Below are 17,289 nucleotides of genomic sequence, written 5' to 3'. Positions count from 1 at the left end.
CATCCTCAGGACCTTCCAGCTCCTGGACTAGGCTAGGAGCAAGGGACGCACCAATGCACGAAGCACCCACAGGTCCCCACGGAATGAACAGTCCGCAGGGATGTGGGTTGGGGTCTAGTCACAGATAAACAGACTGGCCAATCAGGTCCCTCAGGCTCTAGCGAGACCAGCAGGGGGCGCTGTGGCAGCAACAGAAGCACCGCTGCTGTGGCCACAGGCTGACCGGCAGGAAGGCCCCTGGGAGGTGATGCCCAAGGGCCTGAAGGAGGAGGGGAGGGAGGCAGGCAGGGAACAGCAAAGCCCACACTCTGGAGACAGCAGGGCACAGAGAATGGAGGATGGCGTGTGTGGAAAAGGCCCCTGTGGGCAGGGAGGAACCAAAGCACAAGGGCTTTGACTGCTGAGTCCTAAATTCTGAGCTTAGGATGCTAAGTTCGGAGCCTGGCCATGACTTTGAGGGCGGTAGGGGGCATGGGGAGGCGCGGGCACTTTCAAACAGGTCCCCCTGGGCGAAGGAGGAGGAGAAACCGTCCGGCCTGGAGGCCGCCCAGGATCCGCAGGCCTGTTGCTTGGGGAGCAGACACGAGGCAGGGGAAGGGCAGTGTAGGTGAGGTCCCCATGGGGCTTTGCTGGCTCACTCAACCCTCACACCTGTCTGTTTGACGAAGGAAGTGAGTGTGAAAAGGCCAAGGCTGGTTCTCCCTTTTCCTCAGTGCCCCCACGGACACAAGCTCACCCCATCAGGGTGTTAATTGGGAGCTGTGGAAACGAACTTATCCCACCCCACCATGGGCTCCTACTGCTTTGAGCGCCCTCAAAGCATCTCTGTCTTTTTTCATGACTTGTCCACAGCCCGAAGGAAGCTGAGGTCTCGGCGAGAGAGGGCCCAGGCCAGGCCACCCTGTCCATTCAGCTTAAGTCCTCTGGGCCATCCGTCGCCCTGCCTGTGCCAGGCTGAGGTGCAGGGCTGGCTTTTCACCCGCAGGCACGGCCCTGGGTGTCCGTGATCTGGGAGCACAGGACGGATGCCAGTGCCACTTCGCCCAGTTCTGGCCCTTGGTAGCTCGGGGAGGTCAGCGTCCACCCAGAGTTGCTCCACGGCCCTTCATTTCCCACGCCCCAACCTATTTACCCTCAAGTGTAGACACAACACGTTGGCTGTGCTGAGAGAATGAGCCCGAGCTGAAAGGCTCGCTCTCCCCATGGGAGCCGGAGGCGCCGCTCTGAAGTGGGTTTCTCAGGCAGGGACACGACTCTTATCTCTTATCTCATGGGGCCCTTGTAACTCGGAAGCTGCGGCCTGCTACCCGCCTCTCAGGAGTTCCAGGTTCCAGGAGCGGGTGTAAAAGCACCGCGTAAACTCGTCTGGAGTCTGCAAGTGGGGGCCTGGTTTGTTTGATAAACAAACCAGGTGGGCAGCATGACGGCTGAGCTCAGGCTCTCCTGGGATCCTGTCTGTGCCACCCTGGCCTCAGCTGACAGGAAGTGGCTTGCCCCTTCGTCTTCCTGTTGGCATCTTGTGTCCTTGTCCCCGCCCGGAACCCGAGTGTCACCTTATCAGGGAAAAGGGGCTTTGCACGTTTGGTTTGGCAAACCCTGCTGGGGACCCCGCTGGCTCCCAGTTGAGGGCTTTGGGTGTGAGGTGCTCACAAGCCTTTCATGGCTAAGGCCCAAGCCCAGAGCAGCCGCTCCTCTCCTTGCTTCCCCAACCGTATGTGAGGGGAAATGACGGGAAACCCAGGCAACGGTGTATCCGATGTGGTGCTTCCTCGCCAAAGAAAACCTCCGAATATGACCTCCTGGTGGAGTAAGACCTCTGGGTGACAACAGCAGGCCTCAGCCATCCCTCTTCTCTCGACTTTGTGAGGACATACTTAGTTGCACATGGGACTTCTTAAAACTAATAGTTACTTGCTAAATGGCATTTTGCTTACCAATTAGTTTCATCAGTCATACAGATGCCATATTGTTCTCTCAGCAATTCCCAACTTTGGCCTATAACCATGATAATGAGTCCTTGTCCAGGAATCCCCATCTCACTGCCAGCTGCCCACTGGAGGGGAGGGCCTGGTAGGACAGCCACCAGGTCTCCAGGACAGGAACACCCTGGATGAGGGTGCTTCCTCTTATTTCCAAGAACAAGGCTGGGTACCAGGGGCAATGACTATCTGTCCATTCATCCCGGGCTCCTCGTTCCAGGGACAGCCCGGGAGGCTGACGGAAAGCTGTCCATCCACCATAGAACGTATAACCCGGCCCCTCCCCCAGCGAGGTCTCCCTTTTGAGTTCTTTTGCTTTTGAGTGTGGGGGGACACTTCTAAGAGCAATCTAGTCCCCAGATCTGATGCTTCCCCATTCCCACCACCCTACAGTCATGCCTCTGAATCAATGGTGTGTCAAGCACAGTGACAATGATATGAACGGTGCCCTGGAGAACTGCTGTGTCCCTGTACGTGGTAGTCCTGGTCAAGAATGTTCTACAAGAGCAAAACGAGCAAATATGACAGACAGATGGACAGTTGGGGACTTCGGCAAAACCCACACTCAAAGCCCCCCAGGACCTAGGTGAGTTTCCTGGGAAGCTCAACTCCAAGCTAGAATTAATGGCAAAGGCTGAGAGCAAGGGCAGGGAAGGCTCGTGGGGGTGGGTCCAAAGCTTAACATCACATCAAAGGGACTGAGGAAGGACAGGAAAGGGAACGACTCCAGCTAAGCCACGTACTGTCACTTGAACAGAAACTTGACAGCCACTCAGCCAACAGTGACACGCAATGCTGTGTTAGTAAAACCCACAAACGTGGTCCTCTTGTCCGCCCTCAGCAGCGTCCCCGTGGACTCCCTGACATGGGGAACCAGTGGACTTCCAAACAGGAGCCCCTCTGGAACTATTTAATTCACCATAAATCCCTTTTATGACTACAGCCTAAAACAAAGCCAACCTGTCCAGCAGGTAAATGCCAGGGACAAAAGACACAGTCTTGTTCTCTTGCATTCCTCCATTCATTTTGGACCGTCTGGCTCATAAGGGCAATGACCTCTCAGGAGGTCAGGACCGGAAAGGGGACACTGCCAGAACACTCAGAGCCCTGGCTTGCCTGATGGCACTCACTGCTATGTCAATGAGACCCCCCAGAGACCATGGCCTTCTAGTTAGCAGCAGGGGGAGCTGCTGACCCAGGGCTTCCAATGCCCAGCATCCTCTTGGGTGGGAGCTGAGGCTATAGGGATACTCCAGGGTCCCTCCCATTCTACGGGAAGGAAACATCACAATGGCCACTGAGATTTGTCCCCTTGGGAGCTGGTGACCCTGGAAAGTTGAGGGTACCTGGTCTGGCCCCATCTGCTCTTCCAGGCTGACAGCCACTTCAGTTTGGTCTACATTTGTCCCCTTGGATTTCCACAAATGCATCCCATAGCTGGGCGCAGGAAGCCTGCTTGGGAGCTGCTCTCAGGCAGGCTATGGAAGGCATGTGAGTGCCTGTGCTCTTTCCCCTGCTCAGGTACACTTACGTTGAATGCTGAAGCAGAACTTCTTCTGCTGGTAGGAGATGTAGCTGGACACAGCACCAATCAGGGCCATAGCCAGGGCACTGGCCACACCAGCAATGGTGCCAGTCTCCGCCGACATGCCTGGCACGGAACAGGGAGAATGGAGGAGAGCTGGGCTCAAAGGTGAAGTGTTTCACTACTAGCCCTAAGCTAAGCTGGTTCAGATGCCCATAATCTCCACGTTCCTGTGGGTGGGTTATGCCATCTATATCTGAGGGATGGCAGACACGGTGCCCCTTGGGTTTGCCAAGTGCTTCTGGTCTCCTGAGAAGCATGAAAGGCAGACATGGAACTCATCCCTCTTAATGAGACCCAGCCAGGCCTTGGCCACCTACCCCAGCATCTAGATCTTCATGGTTCCCTTAAAGAACTGCTCCCCTCTGCCACTGGCCTCACAGTTCTCTATTGGAAACCATCATGGTTTGGATCTGAAGTGTCCCCAAAAGCTCATGTGTAGAAGGCGTGGTCCTGGTGCCACAGTGTTCAGAGATGGGGCTGTGGGAGGTGATGAAGCCCCTGATCTCAAGAGATTAATCTATTGATGGAATCACAGCTTAATGGATTTCAGGGGAGGGACTTTGTTACAAAAGCTGTCGTTTCCTGGCTGCCACAAGGCGAGCAGCCTCTCTTGCACCATAGGATTGTGCCATGTTTTTCTGTCTCACCACAAACCTAAAGCACAGGGCCATGCAATTGTGTGCTCAAACCTGAGACTGTGAGTGAACACAAATCTTTTCTCCTTTTAAGTCACCTACGGAAAACTGACTAACAGAAGCTTTCTATTCAGGAGCAGGTGGGGCGGAGCAACTCAGACCAGAGAAGGCCAGCACTATTTCTCCTTGTGGTTTCCAACAGAAACCTTGGGGCACAGACACTCACCGGATCCAGGGTCGTCACTGCTGCCGTATCCACCGTCACCTGGAGAAAGGAAAAAAGCACTTAGTGTCTGCTGTGACCCTGTGACCAGCGGCGTCTGGGTAGGGCCACAGCAAGGCATGACAGTGGGCTTCTACTAGACTGTAGCCAGGCCTGCTTTCTTAGACCTGTCACCTGCAAAGCCCAGGTGACAGCCACTGAAAGCCCCATGCCTCACTCTGCAGGCTCAGCCTCTGAGTTTATCTCTGCTGTCCCATGGGGCAGCTACACTTGGCATCTCCACCTTACGAGGACAACGCGAAGGCTGGCAGGGAGGGGCTGGTATGCAGGTGGCAGAGATGAGTTCAGGTCAGTCTCCGGCCTGACCCATGTCAGGCCCAACTATAGCTGGAGCTGTCCTTGGAACATAAATAAATTCAAGGTCACAGTCCCACATGCACTGTTTTCACATTCGAGTGACTGAAATATCACAGAGACACCACACGGACGAGGGATGGCTAGATGTGCTTCTCAGTGGGTAACAGGAAGGAGTGTGGTACAGAACCAGTCACCTTACTACGATGATGTCACACGAAGCAGTGTGTGACGAGACTCACACACACACACACTTCAGCAACACACACAGACAACTCCCTGGCAAACCACTGCTACCATTTGGTTTGGGATGCTACTCAGCCCAGAGTCCAAACTTCATGCCGCCCTCTGCTCAGGACCTAATGGATGGAGGCAGTGTTCCCAGGACCCAGGGTTCTTAAGAGAACGTCCCTGAGTGTGTTGCAGGCCATGAGCTGTGACATTTCCTTCAGCAATCAAAGAGTCCAGGGGAGGGGGAATGTCGCTTCATGGAGTGGAAAAATGCACCACCCTGGGGGTGGGCTGTTCCTGGCGGAGGTGGGGGAGAAGGTGGAACCCAGGAATTCTCTGTACTTTCCACTGAAGCTGCTCTAAAAAATAAAGTCTGCTTTTGAAAAAAGTCTGGGGGAGAAAATGAGGTTTGTTATGTTCTCACCTGAATCCTCAAGCTAAAAGCATTTTTTTTTGCAGTTCTGGGATTTGAACTCAGGGCTTCATGCTTACTAGGCAGGTGTTCTACAACTTGAGCCACTCCACTAGCCCAATATTTTTTAATAAGCATTCCTGATTGGCTATTTACAAAACAAGGATCACCAGCATTTCTTGTTGTTGGTTTTTTGGGGTAGTTTTTTTTGAACCAGGGTTTCACTGGGTGGTCTAGGCTGGCTCATGATCATCCAGCCTCAGCCTCCTAAGTGCCGGGATTACAGGCGTGCACTGCCACGTCAGGTTGAGCAAAAGCATTTTCCACAAGCACTATCACTGTTGCTGGAGAAAGCCAAGCAGGAAGGAAGATGGAGTCACAGTGCGCATTAATGCGTCAGTAGTGAGTGCTTGGAGTCTGATGGCACTGGCCTGTCAATGGTCCCCTTGGCTGTGCAGGAGGTGGCTGTGGTCAAGTGTGAGGGTGAAAATCCACATAGGCATCTTCTGTTGACATGTTGAAGTTATTAGGTTGCTGGGTTCTGTACTACTCTAAGTGATTCAATCTTTTGTTTCTTTCACCTCAAGGCAGAGTGCAGGTGTGGTTCTGTCTTTCTCCCCTTGTTACACTTGGCTACTGAAGGCACAATCTGTAGGGCTGCTGAGACAGGAGCTGCGGGGTCACTGAAATGTAAACAGAATGCCCCTTGCCTAATTCCCTCCAGGGGCATCCGAGGAAAAGGCTTGGCATTTTCCCAGGCTGTCAAAACGATTCTGAAGCTCAGTACTTCACACGTCTGGTAGCTCCAGACCATCTGACCACCTGCAGTTGTTCTAAGTGACAAAAGATGGGGTTCTTGCCCTCCAAAACAGTGATCCCATCCCATGGGCAATCCATCCTATGAGTCTAGAGAACTACTGGGAGATAGAAAGCCAGTCACTCTAAATCCTTCTGTCCCATCTAGTGGTATGAACTAAAGTCAGCCACCTGGGCCTGTTGCTGGAGTTAGCCAAGCCAAAGTCGTGGTTTGATCCCTGTTGGGGTACTGGCTCTGCTCACTTTCTCTGGTCACAGGCTGAACCCAGCTACCCTACAAAGTATTGTGCAAAGGATGAGACTGAGACAGTGGCGAACCACAAAGCATAAAGTAAAGTTACCCAACTCAATACTGTCTATGAAAATGAATCCTGATAAAAATAAGAGGATGAGACCATAAAAGCACTACAAGAAATTTTATATTATCTTAGCGGTAAGGAATGAGTTTCTAAACTTGTTCCTAAGGCCGAAAATGGATAAGACAATATCAAAAGTAAAAGCTCAGAACTAAAATCACAAGCAAAAAACAGATAAATTGAATGTTGCCACCATTCAAAACTTTTGTGCTTCAAAGGACATATCAAGAAAGTGCAATGGAGGCTGACTATGTAAATCACAGTATAACCTGACATTAGGTCATCTGTGGCATAATCTTTTAGAACAGTTTAATGACAGAGAAAGATCTCCAGAGCATTATCTGATAAAAACTCCTTTGAAAAAGATAGCCTGATTCCATTTTTATAGACAACAGACACACACGGTTACGAATGTAAAGAGAAAGCACTCCAGTGGTTCTCCCTAGAGGGTGAGACAAAGAAGTGTCTTTCGTAGCATTTTTGAAGTCTTAAGTATGCACACCCTGTACAAACCTAATCACTTCTCTTCCCACAGTGAGAGGCGGGATGGTTCAAAGATTCCAGTTCACATGTCACTGGCAGAATCTTCATTTTCTAGAACAATATTTTTTGTATCCCCACAAGCCTTCTGAGTTCGCAATTATAAACCAAATAGACAATGGTGGCCCCCTATTATACCAGAAATGTCCCTGTACAGTGTCTCTCACACTGAAATTTGTTTTCAGTATAGCTACCTATAAGCACAGCCAGCCTTGTGAACTGCCATAGTTCTAGGGACCCCTACTGTAACTACAGTGACTGCCACAGTTGCAGGGACTGTCACAGCAGGTCCAGTAGTGACAGTGTTGCTGGATTTGGTCTACCATGTCTGGCAGCCAGAAAGTTCTTGATCTGATCACAGAAAGAATTGAGGGGCAGACAAGAGACTTAAGCTAGAGTTAGTTTCTCAATGCAAAGCAACGCAAAGGTGGAGTCAAAGGGCACCCTCCAGATGGGAGGTGGGCAGGCTCAAGAGGGAGTGCTGCGCTCGGGGTCCCAAGACCTCAAACTTTTATTGGGGTCTGTGGACATGGAGGTGCCCAGCCCTGGAAAACTGGGTTACGTGTCATTAACTTCTGCACAGTATGTTTAGCAACTCCTCCCACGCCAGGTCGGGGAGTTCTGGCCTTTGATGGTCAGATCGGCTGTCATTTTTCACAGGCTGCTGGGGCCATGGGGCAGCAATGCGCTGCTGAATGGCATGAGTCGTTCCAGTAATGTCAGCAGTCCAGGATGTGATTCCTCATCAACATGCAAGCCACTGCTCTCGGTCACCAAGTTTCTGAACACCCACTCCAACTCCCACACCCATAGGGACCCTGTAGAACAGGAGGCATTGTCACAATGAGGAGACCACACACAACGGTTTGGGTGGGTTTTGTGCCCTTGGAAACCTGTGTTGGAACTTGATTGCCATTGTGGCAGTGTTGGGAGGCGGGGCCTTTAAGAAGTGATTAGGAGGGCTTGGGTCATGGCTCAAGTGGTAGTTAGGCAAGCAGGAAGCCGTAGGTTCAAACCTCGGTCCCACCGGGAGAAAGAAAGAGTGAGAGAAAGACTAGGTCAAAAGGAATGATTAATCCCTTTTTAGTTGCCACAAGAGCAGACTGGTATAAGTAAGACCACCCTCAGTTTTGTCATCACCCTGTGTCCACTTGTCCTCTGGCTTTTCTGCCAAGTTATAATGCAGCCACTGGTCTTGACTTTCCACCTCCAAAACTTCAAGGTAAATAAACTTCTTTCCTTTATTAATTACCCAGTCTCAAGGATTCTGCTATAACAACAGAAAACAGACTAAGACATTGTGAATAAGCCCCATTGTCAACAGAGGTGTCATACCCTCCGCATCTCAAATACAAGGACAGTGATGCACACGTACTGCAATTTGAAGTCCCACAAAGCCACATACCTGGGGAAGGCAGACCTTCTCTGACTGCAGCCCCACTCCTGGCTTACAGTGAGGGCCTGATGCATCTGGTTGCCAAGGAGACAGAAGGTCATGTGACTGTAGGACAATTATATCTAGAGCTGCTTGGAGGGGTGCAAGTGTTTAAGGACATTTGTGAGTGTTCTAGACTTCCAACGAGACACAGCCAGGGCTTTCAGCTGCTTTAAAAATGTGTTTTCATTATCAATACATAACATCCGTGCAGGTAGAGGACACAGCATTGTGTTCTGAAAGCTGTTCAATAATGTGGGGGGTGGGAGGGAAGAGGTAAGGGAGGGCAATGGAAGGGGCTGAACAGACCAAAGTAAAGTATACAAAAAGCAGGGACACATCGAGAAACCCCTTTGAACACTGACTTAGAAATTAATAAGGAAAGACAGGACTGTAAGATAGGTACAGTGTGGGGCGGTACCTGTAGGAGGGGGGAGGGTAAATGGTTGATGGGCTTCATACACTTACACAGAATTGAACAAAGAAACCTCTCGCAATTGCTGTAAGTGGGGCGGGGAGGGGGTTGAGGGGAGATGATGGCGATGATAACCAATGTACAATATAAGCCTATTTGGAATTGTCACAACAACTCTCCCCTGTACGACGAATATACGCTAATAACAGTGAAAAAATAAATAGAAAAGTAAGTATTTCATCATCTAAACAAGTGACAATAGCAGAGCAAAATGAAAATAAAAAAATAAATAAAGCTGGGCACACACCTGTTATCACAACACTCAGGACACTGAGGCAGGAGGGGAAGCGAGAGTTCAAGGTTAGACTGGGCTACATGGCATGACCTGTCTGAAAACAACAAAAAGAGGGGAAAAGTTGCTTGCAATGACTCACCAATGCAGTCGGACAGAAATGAAAATAGTGCACAAAAATGCAACCAGTGGGAAAGCATTCCTCGCCATTCCAGAAGGGCTCCAAGGCCCAGACCTTGCCTTTCCTCACCTCAGAGTTGAGAACATTAACCCTCTATGTTGCAGGACGGTACCCTGCCCAGTCTGCTATGAATCTGAAGACCCCCACTGTCTTGGATCTTAGAGCAAACCCTTGTGTTTATGCCACATTCCCCGTGTGCTGTGGGGGCCGGGAAGGAGGATTTGAAGTCTCTTCATACTGCAGAACCCAGAACTCTCGGGGGCCTGTTCTTCACCCTTGAAGCATCTTCCTTTACATGTTAGGAAAGCTGAAGAGAATATGGAAGTAGCCTCTGTGTCTGTTCTAACGAGGGCCTCATCTAACCCTAGCCACTGGCCAATGGGTTCCGTTCAAATACATCATATTGGGGTTAGGGTTTCAGCCTATGAATAAGGGAGACACCTAACATTGAGTTCATAACAGCAAGGGACCATGAGAGGGTCCAGATATTTCAAGATAGTGACAACAAATACAGCAAAAATGGAAATGTTTTCTTCAAAGGACTCAGTAGGGAGAATGGATTAAAAAATGTGTCTGTCCATGTAAGGGACTATTACCCAGGCAGGCAAAGGAAACCACGCACGTGGTGTACAACATGAATGAGCCTTGAGGACATCAGGATGAGTGAACTAAGCCAGACACAAAAGGACAAATGCTGTCTGAGTCCACTTGTATGCACTTTCCAGAGCTGTCCAACGCATAGACATACGAAGCAGAATAGAAATGAGGAAAGGCAGGATGAAGAGGGGAACAAGCAGTGTGTGCCTAACGGGCACAGAGTTTTCGTGCAGGACGATGAAAAATGTCCAGAGACAGATGGTGGTGATGGTTGTACACTTCAAATGGCAAATTTTATGTGGCATATTTTACCACAATTTGAAAAGTCCAAGACTCAATAGGGAACCTGGCCTGGAAGATGCCAGAAGACTGGTGGTTCCAAGCAGAGAATTAGCACAGAGGCAAGGTTTCCCATCTGTGGCATTGTGAAATAACCCAAAAAGTGAAAATTCAAGCTCAGGAAGCAGCCAGCTGGGTCTAAGCTCCTGTTGGGTAAGTGTGTGGAACACAGGAGGCACCACTGAAAGGCCAGGGATGAAATCAAGGATGAAGGCTCCTGCAGGCACCTCCTGAGGAACGGCCAGCTGCATTTGCAGAACCAGCACTGAAAGGCACACCTGACCAACGGGCCCAGCCAGTACTATTTCTTCCTTCATCCCAGCGAGGCAGAGGGGCACCCCGCCCATCCACACGTGGGGTCATCTCCAGACAGCCCAGGTGGGTACCCAGGCATGCCCCAACGAATGTCGGATCTCGTTACAAGTAAGGGCCTCGATATTTAAACCTGTGGAAGTCACCATAAGAGGGGGACTAAGGTAGAAAGAAGAAAAATGGAGGGATGAAGCAATTCAGGTTATAATACATATATACATGGAAATGTCATAATGAAACTCTCTGCATAGCTATCTTAAACAAATGAAAAGGTGTTTTTTTCTCAAAACTAGAGGACAGGAAGGTAAAACAGGTCTTTTCTGGGAGTTGGGACCAGTGGGAGGGGGGAGGATATAAGGAAAGGGTGTAGGACGGTGAATATGGCGGAAATATTAAGTACATTAAGTTCCATGTATGTAAATGGAAAAATGATACCTGTTGAAACTATTCCAGGAATGGGGCGCATAAAGGAGAAAGATGAGGGGTGAATTCAACTGTGATATATTGTAAGAACTTTGGTAAATGTCACAGTGTCCCCCCAGCACAACAATAATATGATAATTAAAAAACCAAAGAAAGGACTAGTGGAGTGGCTCAAGTGGCAGAGCACCTACCTAGTAAGCATGAGGTCCTGAGTTCAAACCCCAGTACTTCCAAAACATTAAAAATTAAAAAATAAATCACAAACCCCCATTTATCTGGGAACAAAAATGTGCTCGACTTGCCTCTAACATTTTCAAATTTTTCTGATTGAGAAAAATGAGGCAGTGCTTCCACCCATGAGCCATGGATGTTACAGGCGATCAGTAGACTGCTAAGCCAGTGGTGACCTAAAGAAAAGCACTGGATGTCTGGATGTCATAATGCAAGTTCCATGTTAGACCTTAAAGGGAAAGTTCCAGCATCTTCCCTCTAGTTTGTGCCTGCAATACAGGGAGGGTTTGCACTTGAAATAGAAGAAAGGCTACCCTGGAGAGGTCCTTCCCAACTACCCTTGGCTCCCAGCACTGCCTCTTGAAAGAGCTAGACATCAAACATCTACCTTAGGGCAGACCAGAAGGCAGGGAAGGCCCTGAGAGTACTGAGAGGGTCCAGCAATTGGCCAGAGTGGTGAAATAAATACTGCCTCAGACCAAGCCTGAAGGAGCACAGCAAGAGGACTGCCCCAAAGAAGGGAGGCTGTTGCCATGGAGAAGGGAAAGCAGCTCATGACTTCTCTCATGCCCTCCTCTCGGCCCAGCAGTGCCCGTACCCATTTGGTTCCCTGTGTCAATTTATCACCATTCTACCCCTCCACGTTTTTAACAACTGAGAACAGATGCCAAGACCAGAGGAAGGTCCAGGGAAGGCACCCTTTTTCTGAAGCGGCTACACAAGTACAACAGCACCCTCAAGGACAGGGTGCCAGCGGATAGAGGACATAGCCCAAGGCCACACACAAGCTTCATTACTTCTTTCCCCTTTTTCCACAATTGCCCTGGAGCTCACCCGGAGGAGAGCTGGGTTTACAGATCAGTTTCCAGGCTGTGAAACTGCACCCTTCCCCTGCCAGCTGCAGCGAGGGCCTGATGGTTTCATGTCATTCCATGGTCATGGTCCCACAGTTCAGGTGGCTCTAGGGATCATCAGGTTCCCTTTCTTGTTTCCTCCCTCCCTCCCTCTCTTTATCCTTCCCTTCCCTTCCCTCCCTTCCTTCCTTCCTTCCTTCCCTCCCTCCCTCCCTCCCTCCCTCCCTCCCTCCCTCCCTCCTTCCTTCCTTCCTTCCTTCCTTCCTTCCTTCCTTCCTTCTTCCCTTCCTCCCTTCCTCTTTTCTTTCTTCCTTTTTCTTTTTTTTGCTACAAAGCTCTCGGGTCTACTGAATAGGGCTGAAGTTTCTGGCCCACTAGGTAGGTCTAGGATCAGTTTGACAAGAAAGTTCACTGCTTTCCAACAATGTGTGAGTTCCACCGCTTCACACCCCCGAGGACAGCTGGTACTGCCGGTCTTTGTAACTTTAGCTCTTCCGCGTGGGAGGCTGCATCTCCCTGCAGGTTTAGCGTGTGTTTCCTTGAAAATTACTGACCCTGAACACCATGTGACTTTCTCTGTGGACTAGCCATTCACACCTAATGCTCATGTTTTATTTGGGACATTTGTCTGTTCGTTATTAAACAGTCATTTTAAACAGGAGTGCTATGATCAGAAGGTTCCCTGGCAGCTGCATGGAGGACACACTGGAATGAGGAGACCAGTTAACCAGCTAAAGAGTAGTCCATAGGAAGATGAATGCCTAGGTTTGAGGAGAGAGAAAGAGAAAGAATATTCCAGATTTAAAAGGTATAAAGGGAGAGGACTTCTGGTGTGAGGGAGTGAGATAAACAATTCCTCTCCCCCAAAAGTGACTATAGACCTGGACACAAAGTCAAAGACAGCCATTTCCAAATGCTGATTCAGTTCCAGTGAGAATAGCTTGGGTCTGGCATTTCTGCCCACGGACCCTTCTCGTGGCACCTTCTCCTGGGACTTTTAGCAGATAGTTTACCCCAGGCCACAAAACCCAGCAACTGTGCTGCAGCTGCCCAAAGGCCCACTTGACTTGGAGCTTCGTCTGTCAGTTAATGTGGCAACCTTGGTAGCAAAAAAACAGGGTAGGGCCATGGTTCCTTTAGCCTGAGCAGGCCACCAATCAGTCACCTGGCTAGAGAATTAATAGCAGGTGGGGAACTGAGGCACCACACAGAGCTTAATCGCCCTGGTGGCCCTGAAGATAAACACATACCCAGCAGAGACAATCTAGTATCAGATGAAGGAGAAGCATAGAGTATAAGAGAGAAGAACTGAGAGTGCAGATAAAAGCTCTTCCATTTATGTCAGCTGATTTTCAATGAAGGAGACAAGACAATTCAAACAGCTTGCATCAGAACAAAAATTCGTATGTAATGTTTTGTAGCAGCTTTATTCACATTCACCCCAAACTAGAAGCAAGCAAGGTGCCCTTTGACAGGTAAATAGAGAAACAGCAATGCACCCACACAACGGGGCATTGCTCAGTGCTGAAATGGAACAAGCTACGGAGCGATGAGAACACTTTTAAGAACTTTACATGCATATTGGATGAAAAGAAGAACTTCCATGGTAATGGAACAGTTCTGGCTCATACCTTGTTAGTAGACACAAAACTTTACGCATTTGTCAAAACCCATACAATTGTATGTCACAAAGAGTGCACTGAAAGTCTAGAACAACAAGAACAAAATAAATATCAACGAGGTGGGTAGAGGAATCCAGATGGAATGAAGACCATGACGCACGAACAGGACTCCGTTATCCACACCTTCACTGTACAGAATCGGGTGGGATGGGAGCAGATGGTCTAGGTAGCTGGAACGCAGTATTTTAAGTGACAACTGTAAGACTAAGACACAAAAAACCAAACACTGGACTGCAGTTTGTACAGCTATGTCCCAAAGGGGGTGTTGGTTAACAATTCTGCTCCTTCTATATAAATATGCCTGACGTGAGCAATAAAGGAAATGAATGGCAGATTACAGAAGCCCAGTTTTTCACTCTCAGAGAGGGAAGTTACAGGTAAGCGAGCAAGAAAGACCAAAAAACTTTTTAGTACTGGATTACAGTTGGAGACATAAGTAGAAAGTTATGTTTAGGTTAATTGTAACTACTAATGGTAAATACAAAAGTACAGATCTATGTGTTTACACATACATGCTTGTATCCCCGCCCCTAAATTTGTATTTTCAAACCCTAAGTTCCAGTGTGGTGCTCCTAGGAGGAGGGGTCTTTGGGAGGTGATTTGGTCATGAGGCTAGAACCTTCAGGATGGATTAGGGCCTTTATGGGAAGGAACCATGAGAGAGCTTGCCTCCTCTCTTTCTCCCTCTCTGCTCTCCACCACGTGAGGCTGCAGTGGGAATACAGCCATGTACATGCCAGAAAGAGAGTCCTCACCAAGAACCCAATCTGCTGGCACCTTGACCTTGGACTTACAGCCCCCGGAACCAGGCAGCATACGCCTATTGTATAAACCACCCAGACTATGATACTATGTTACTACAGCCCAAGTAGATAAGGACACATGCTAGAAAACTGGCATTGTCTTCCCAGTAGGATGAAGGCACACTGAATTGGATGCCTACCAGGAAGTGAACGAGACTGGTGAATAAGCCTAGTGAGGGAGATGCGAAGGGCACAGGAGAAAAAAATGTTAAGGAGAAGTTAACCATCAAAGTCCAGTGCTGCAGAGGTCACACAGGGCAGAGGGCTGTGACATCAGGCAGTAAGTGGGAACCACAGTGAGAACAGAGGCTGACATGCACTAGGAGGTAAAGACGGGGATAATGAGGAGGTGAAAGTTAATGGTTTCAGGTTTTTTGGTCCATCAAAGTGCTAGGGAAAGCAGGAGGCTTTGGCAGAAATAGGGAGCATCCTAGGCCAGGCTGGGCAGGAAGGCAGTGAGGGTGGAGGAGGAGGGCTTATGGTCACCCTTTTAGGGAAAGGCAAAAGGACCTATTGACAAACCACTGTCTTTTTCACCCAGATAAAATATAGGACTCCTACAGGGCCAGTAAAAGAGTTTCTTGAGGCAAAATACATAACAGATGACACATTCTTCAGAAATATACTCCAGAAGTACAGCTCAATCTATGCCCCTAAGACTTAAGGCTGGAAAATGCATTAATTGGGTTCTTTTTTATGCTGAAGTTTGTAATTTATTTAAACATGTTTACTCACAGCATGAGCTGTTTCTGTGTAAAAGGTGGGGGGGGTCTCAGGACCCATGGCGTGCTTGTCACAACCATGTTTCATGTTCACACTTGTCCTTCTGCAGGGGCCTCTTGATCTGCTTTTACCAACAGCCATAATGGCAGAGGCTATAACTGAAGCTAACAATTGATTATTCTTTACAAGAGAAGTTCCAATATGAGCCTAACTAAAGAATTTCCTAATACTTCTTTCTTGCTAAAACAAGTACTTTTAGTAAAGAAAGCCCCCGCACGTCATTCGGACTTCATCCGTGCGCGTGCGCACACTGGCGACTACTGTCCTCATCTTCCCATCTGAAAATACCATTTGTCACCCAGGAGTAATTGGCTAATTTGCTGGGTTTGCCCTTTAAATGTTCCTTACTCTCCTGACACCTGTGAGTTTCATTTAGAGGCTTTTACCTAGAGATGAAACCATCTGCAAAGGTGTTTCGAAGGACAAATGTGACTGGTATGCTTTAATCAGAAGAGAGTAGTGTTCCCATATGAAAAGCACAGTTCTTGAGGGAACGAAGCAAATGCTTCTACCATAGCCTGAACTACAGGAAATATTTCAGGGTTACAGCTAGATACACTTACAGCTTGTAACCCCCAGACCCTGTTACGACAACCTGCCATCACAACGGGTAATAACCAAAGAGTTACACACACCACAGCTTACCATTTGAACACGGGACCACAGCAAGTTACAACCATGAGTTACAGCCATACCAAGTTATAGCCACATCGACAAGTCTGGCCGACACTCCCACCATACGTAGGATCAGATTTGATGTATAATAAAATGAAAGGTTTAAATTGTTAGTAGTTTGGGGGGAACTTAAACTATGTGGCTTTGTAGAGGTCATGATTTTTCAGCGGCACCACGAGGGGGATTCTTCATGGTGGTGGAACAATTCTGCATCCTCTGTTTCTGGTGATGGTTACTGAAATCTACACTCATGATAAAATTTCACAGACACACACACATGCACGTGTGCGTGCGAATGCATGCAAAATCTGATGGAATCAGAATGAGGTTTGTAAGTGACTTCACAATGGCGCACTGATGTCAGCAGTGTGCTGTGTAATGTGAGACATAATCCCCAAGGAGAATTGGGTAAAGAGGCCACAGGAACTCTCCTGAACTACTTTTACAACTTCCTGCAAGCCCTAAACTATTTCAAAATACCAAGATACCTGACTTTCTGCGGGCCTCTTAAAAGTGCTTGTGATGATAAGGTTGACCTCTTCCACTGCGTGAGACAGGCTCTTTGAGGTACGGCCCATAGTTCTCCATGAGTGCCCTGCCCAGTCACTGTCCCTGGCAGAGCCTCACAAACTGGCTTCTGCCAGCATGGAGACTCTAGTCCAGGCAGCACGGGGGCTTAAGCAGGAGCAGGACAAAGGTGTAGCTTCTCCAAGATGGCATATAAATGTCTCCCTCAAGCTGCCCGGCTCACTCCTTCCAAGGGAATGCCAAGTTGCAAGCTGAGATGTCTCATCCTACCTCTCATTTCCCCAAGGCTGAGTAGCAATGGCTCAACTCACATGGTGATTTTTTTTTATCAGAATAAGGTGCATGGTTTGAGAAATCGATACTCCTACCTTTATTCTTATCAGGTTTGTATCCACCACCACCTACAATGTCTTCAAGATCCTTGTCTGAGAAACCTGGAAAAGATTTAATACATGTCAAAGGCCAGAAGAAAATGTTAGCAATGAGAAACTTCTTTTTCAGGAATTGTTGCCAGTTTCACTGAAGAATGCCCTTCATGGTGCTGGGGAATAGCTTAGCAGAAGAGCATGTGCCTAGCTAGCATCCACAAGGGCCAGCACCAGCAC

General features: G+C 48.7%; 1 protein-coding gene across 6 annotated transcripts in view; it reads right to left on the bottom strand.

The window, feature by feature from the left end:
• Cd99l2 (CD99 molecule like 2) overlaps positions 1-17,289 on the bottom strand; it is a 94,934-nt gene that overhangs the window by 3,602 nt on the left and 74,043 nt on the right. For all 6 annotated transcript variants that reach the window (XM_074062429.1, XM_074062426.1, XM_074062428.1 and 3 more), the window contains 3 exons: positions 17,053-17,118; positions 4,429-4,467; positions 3,511-3,630 (listed from right to left, as the gene is read on the bottom strand). In XM_074062429.1, the coding sequence (XP_073918530.1) occupies positions 3,511-3,630; positions 4,429-4,467; positions 17,053-17,118 (225 nt within the window). The remainder of the gene's footprint in view (positions 1-3,510; positions 3,631-4,428; positions 4,468-17,052; positions 17,119-17,289) is intronic.

This window comes from Castor canadensis, chromosome X (assembly GCF_047511655.1).
Source record: "Castor canadensis chromosome X, mCasCan1.hap1v2, whole genome shotgun sequence".
Lineage (NCBI taxonomy): Eukaryota > Metazoa > Chordata > Mammalia > Rodentia > Castoridae > Castor > Castor canadensis.
This window is presented reverse-complemented; position numbering and strand designations above follow the sequence as displayed.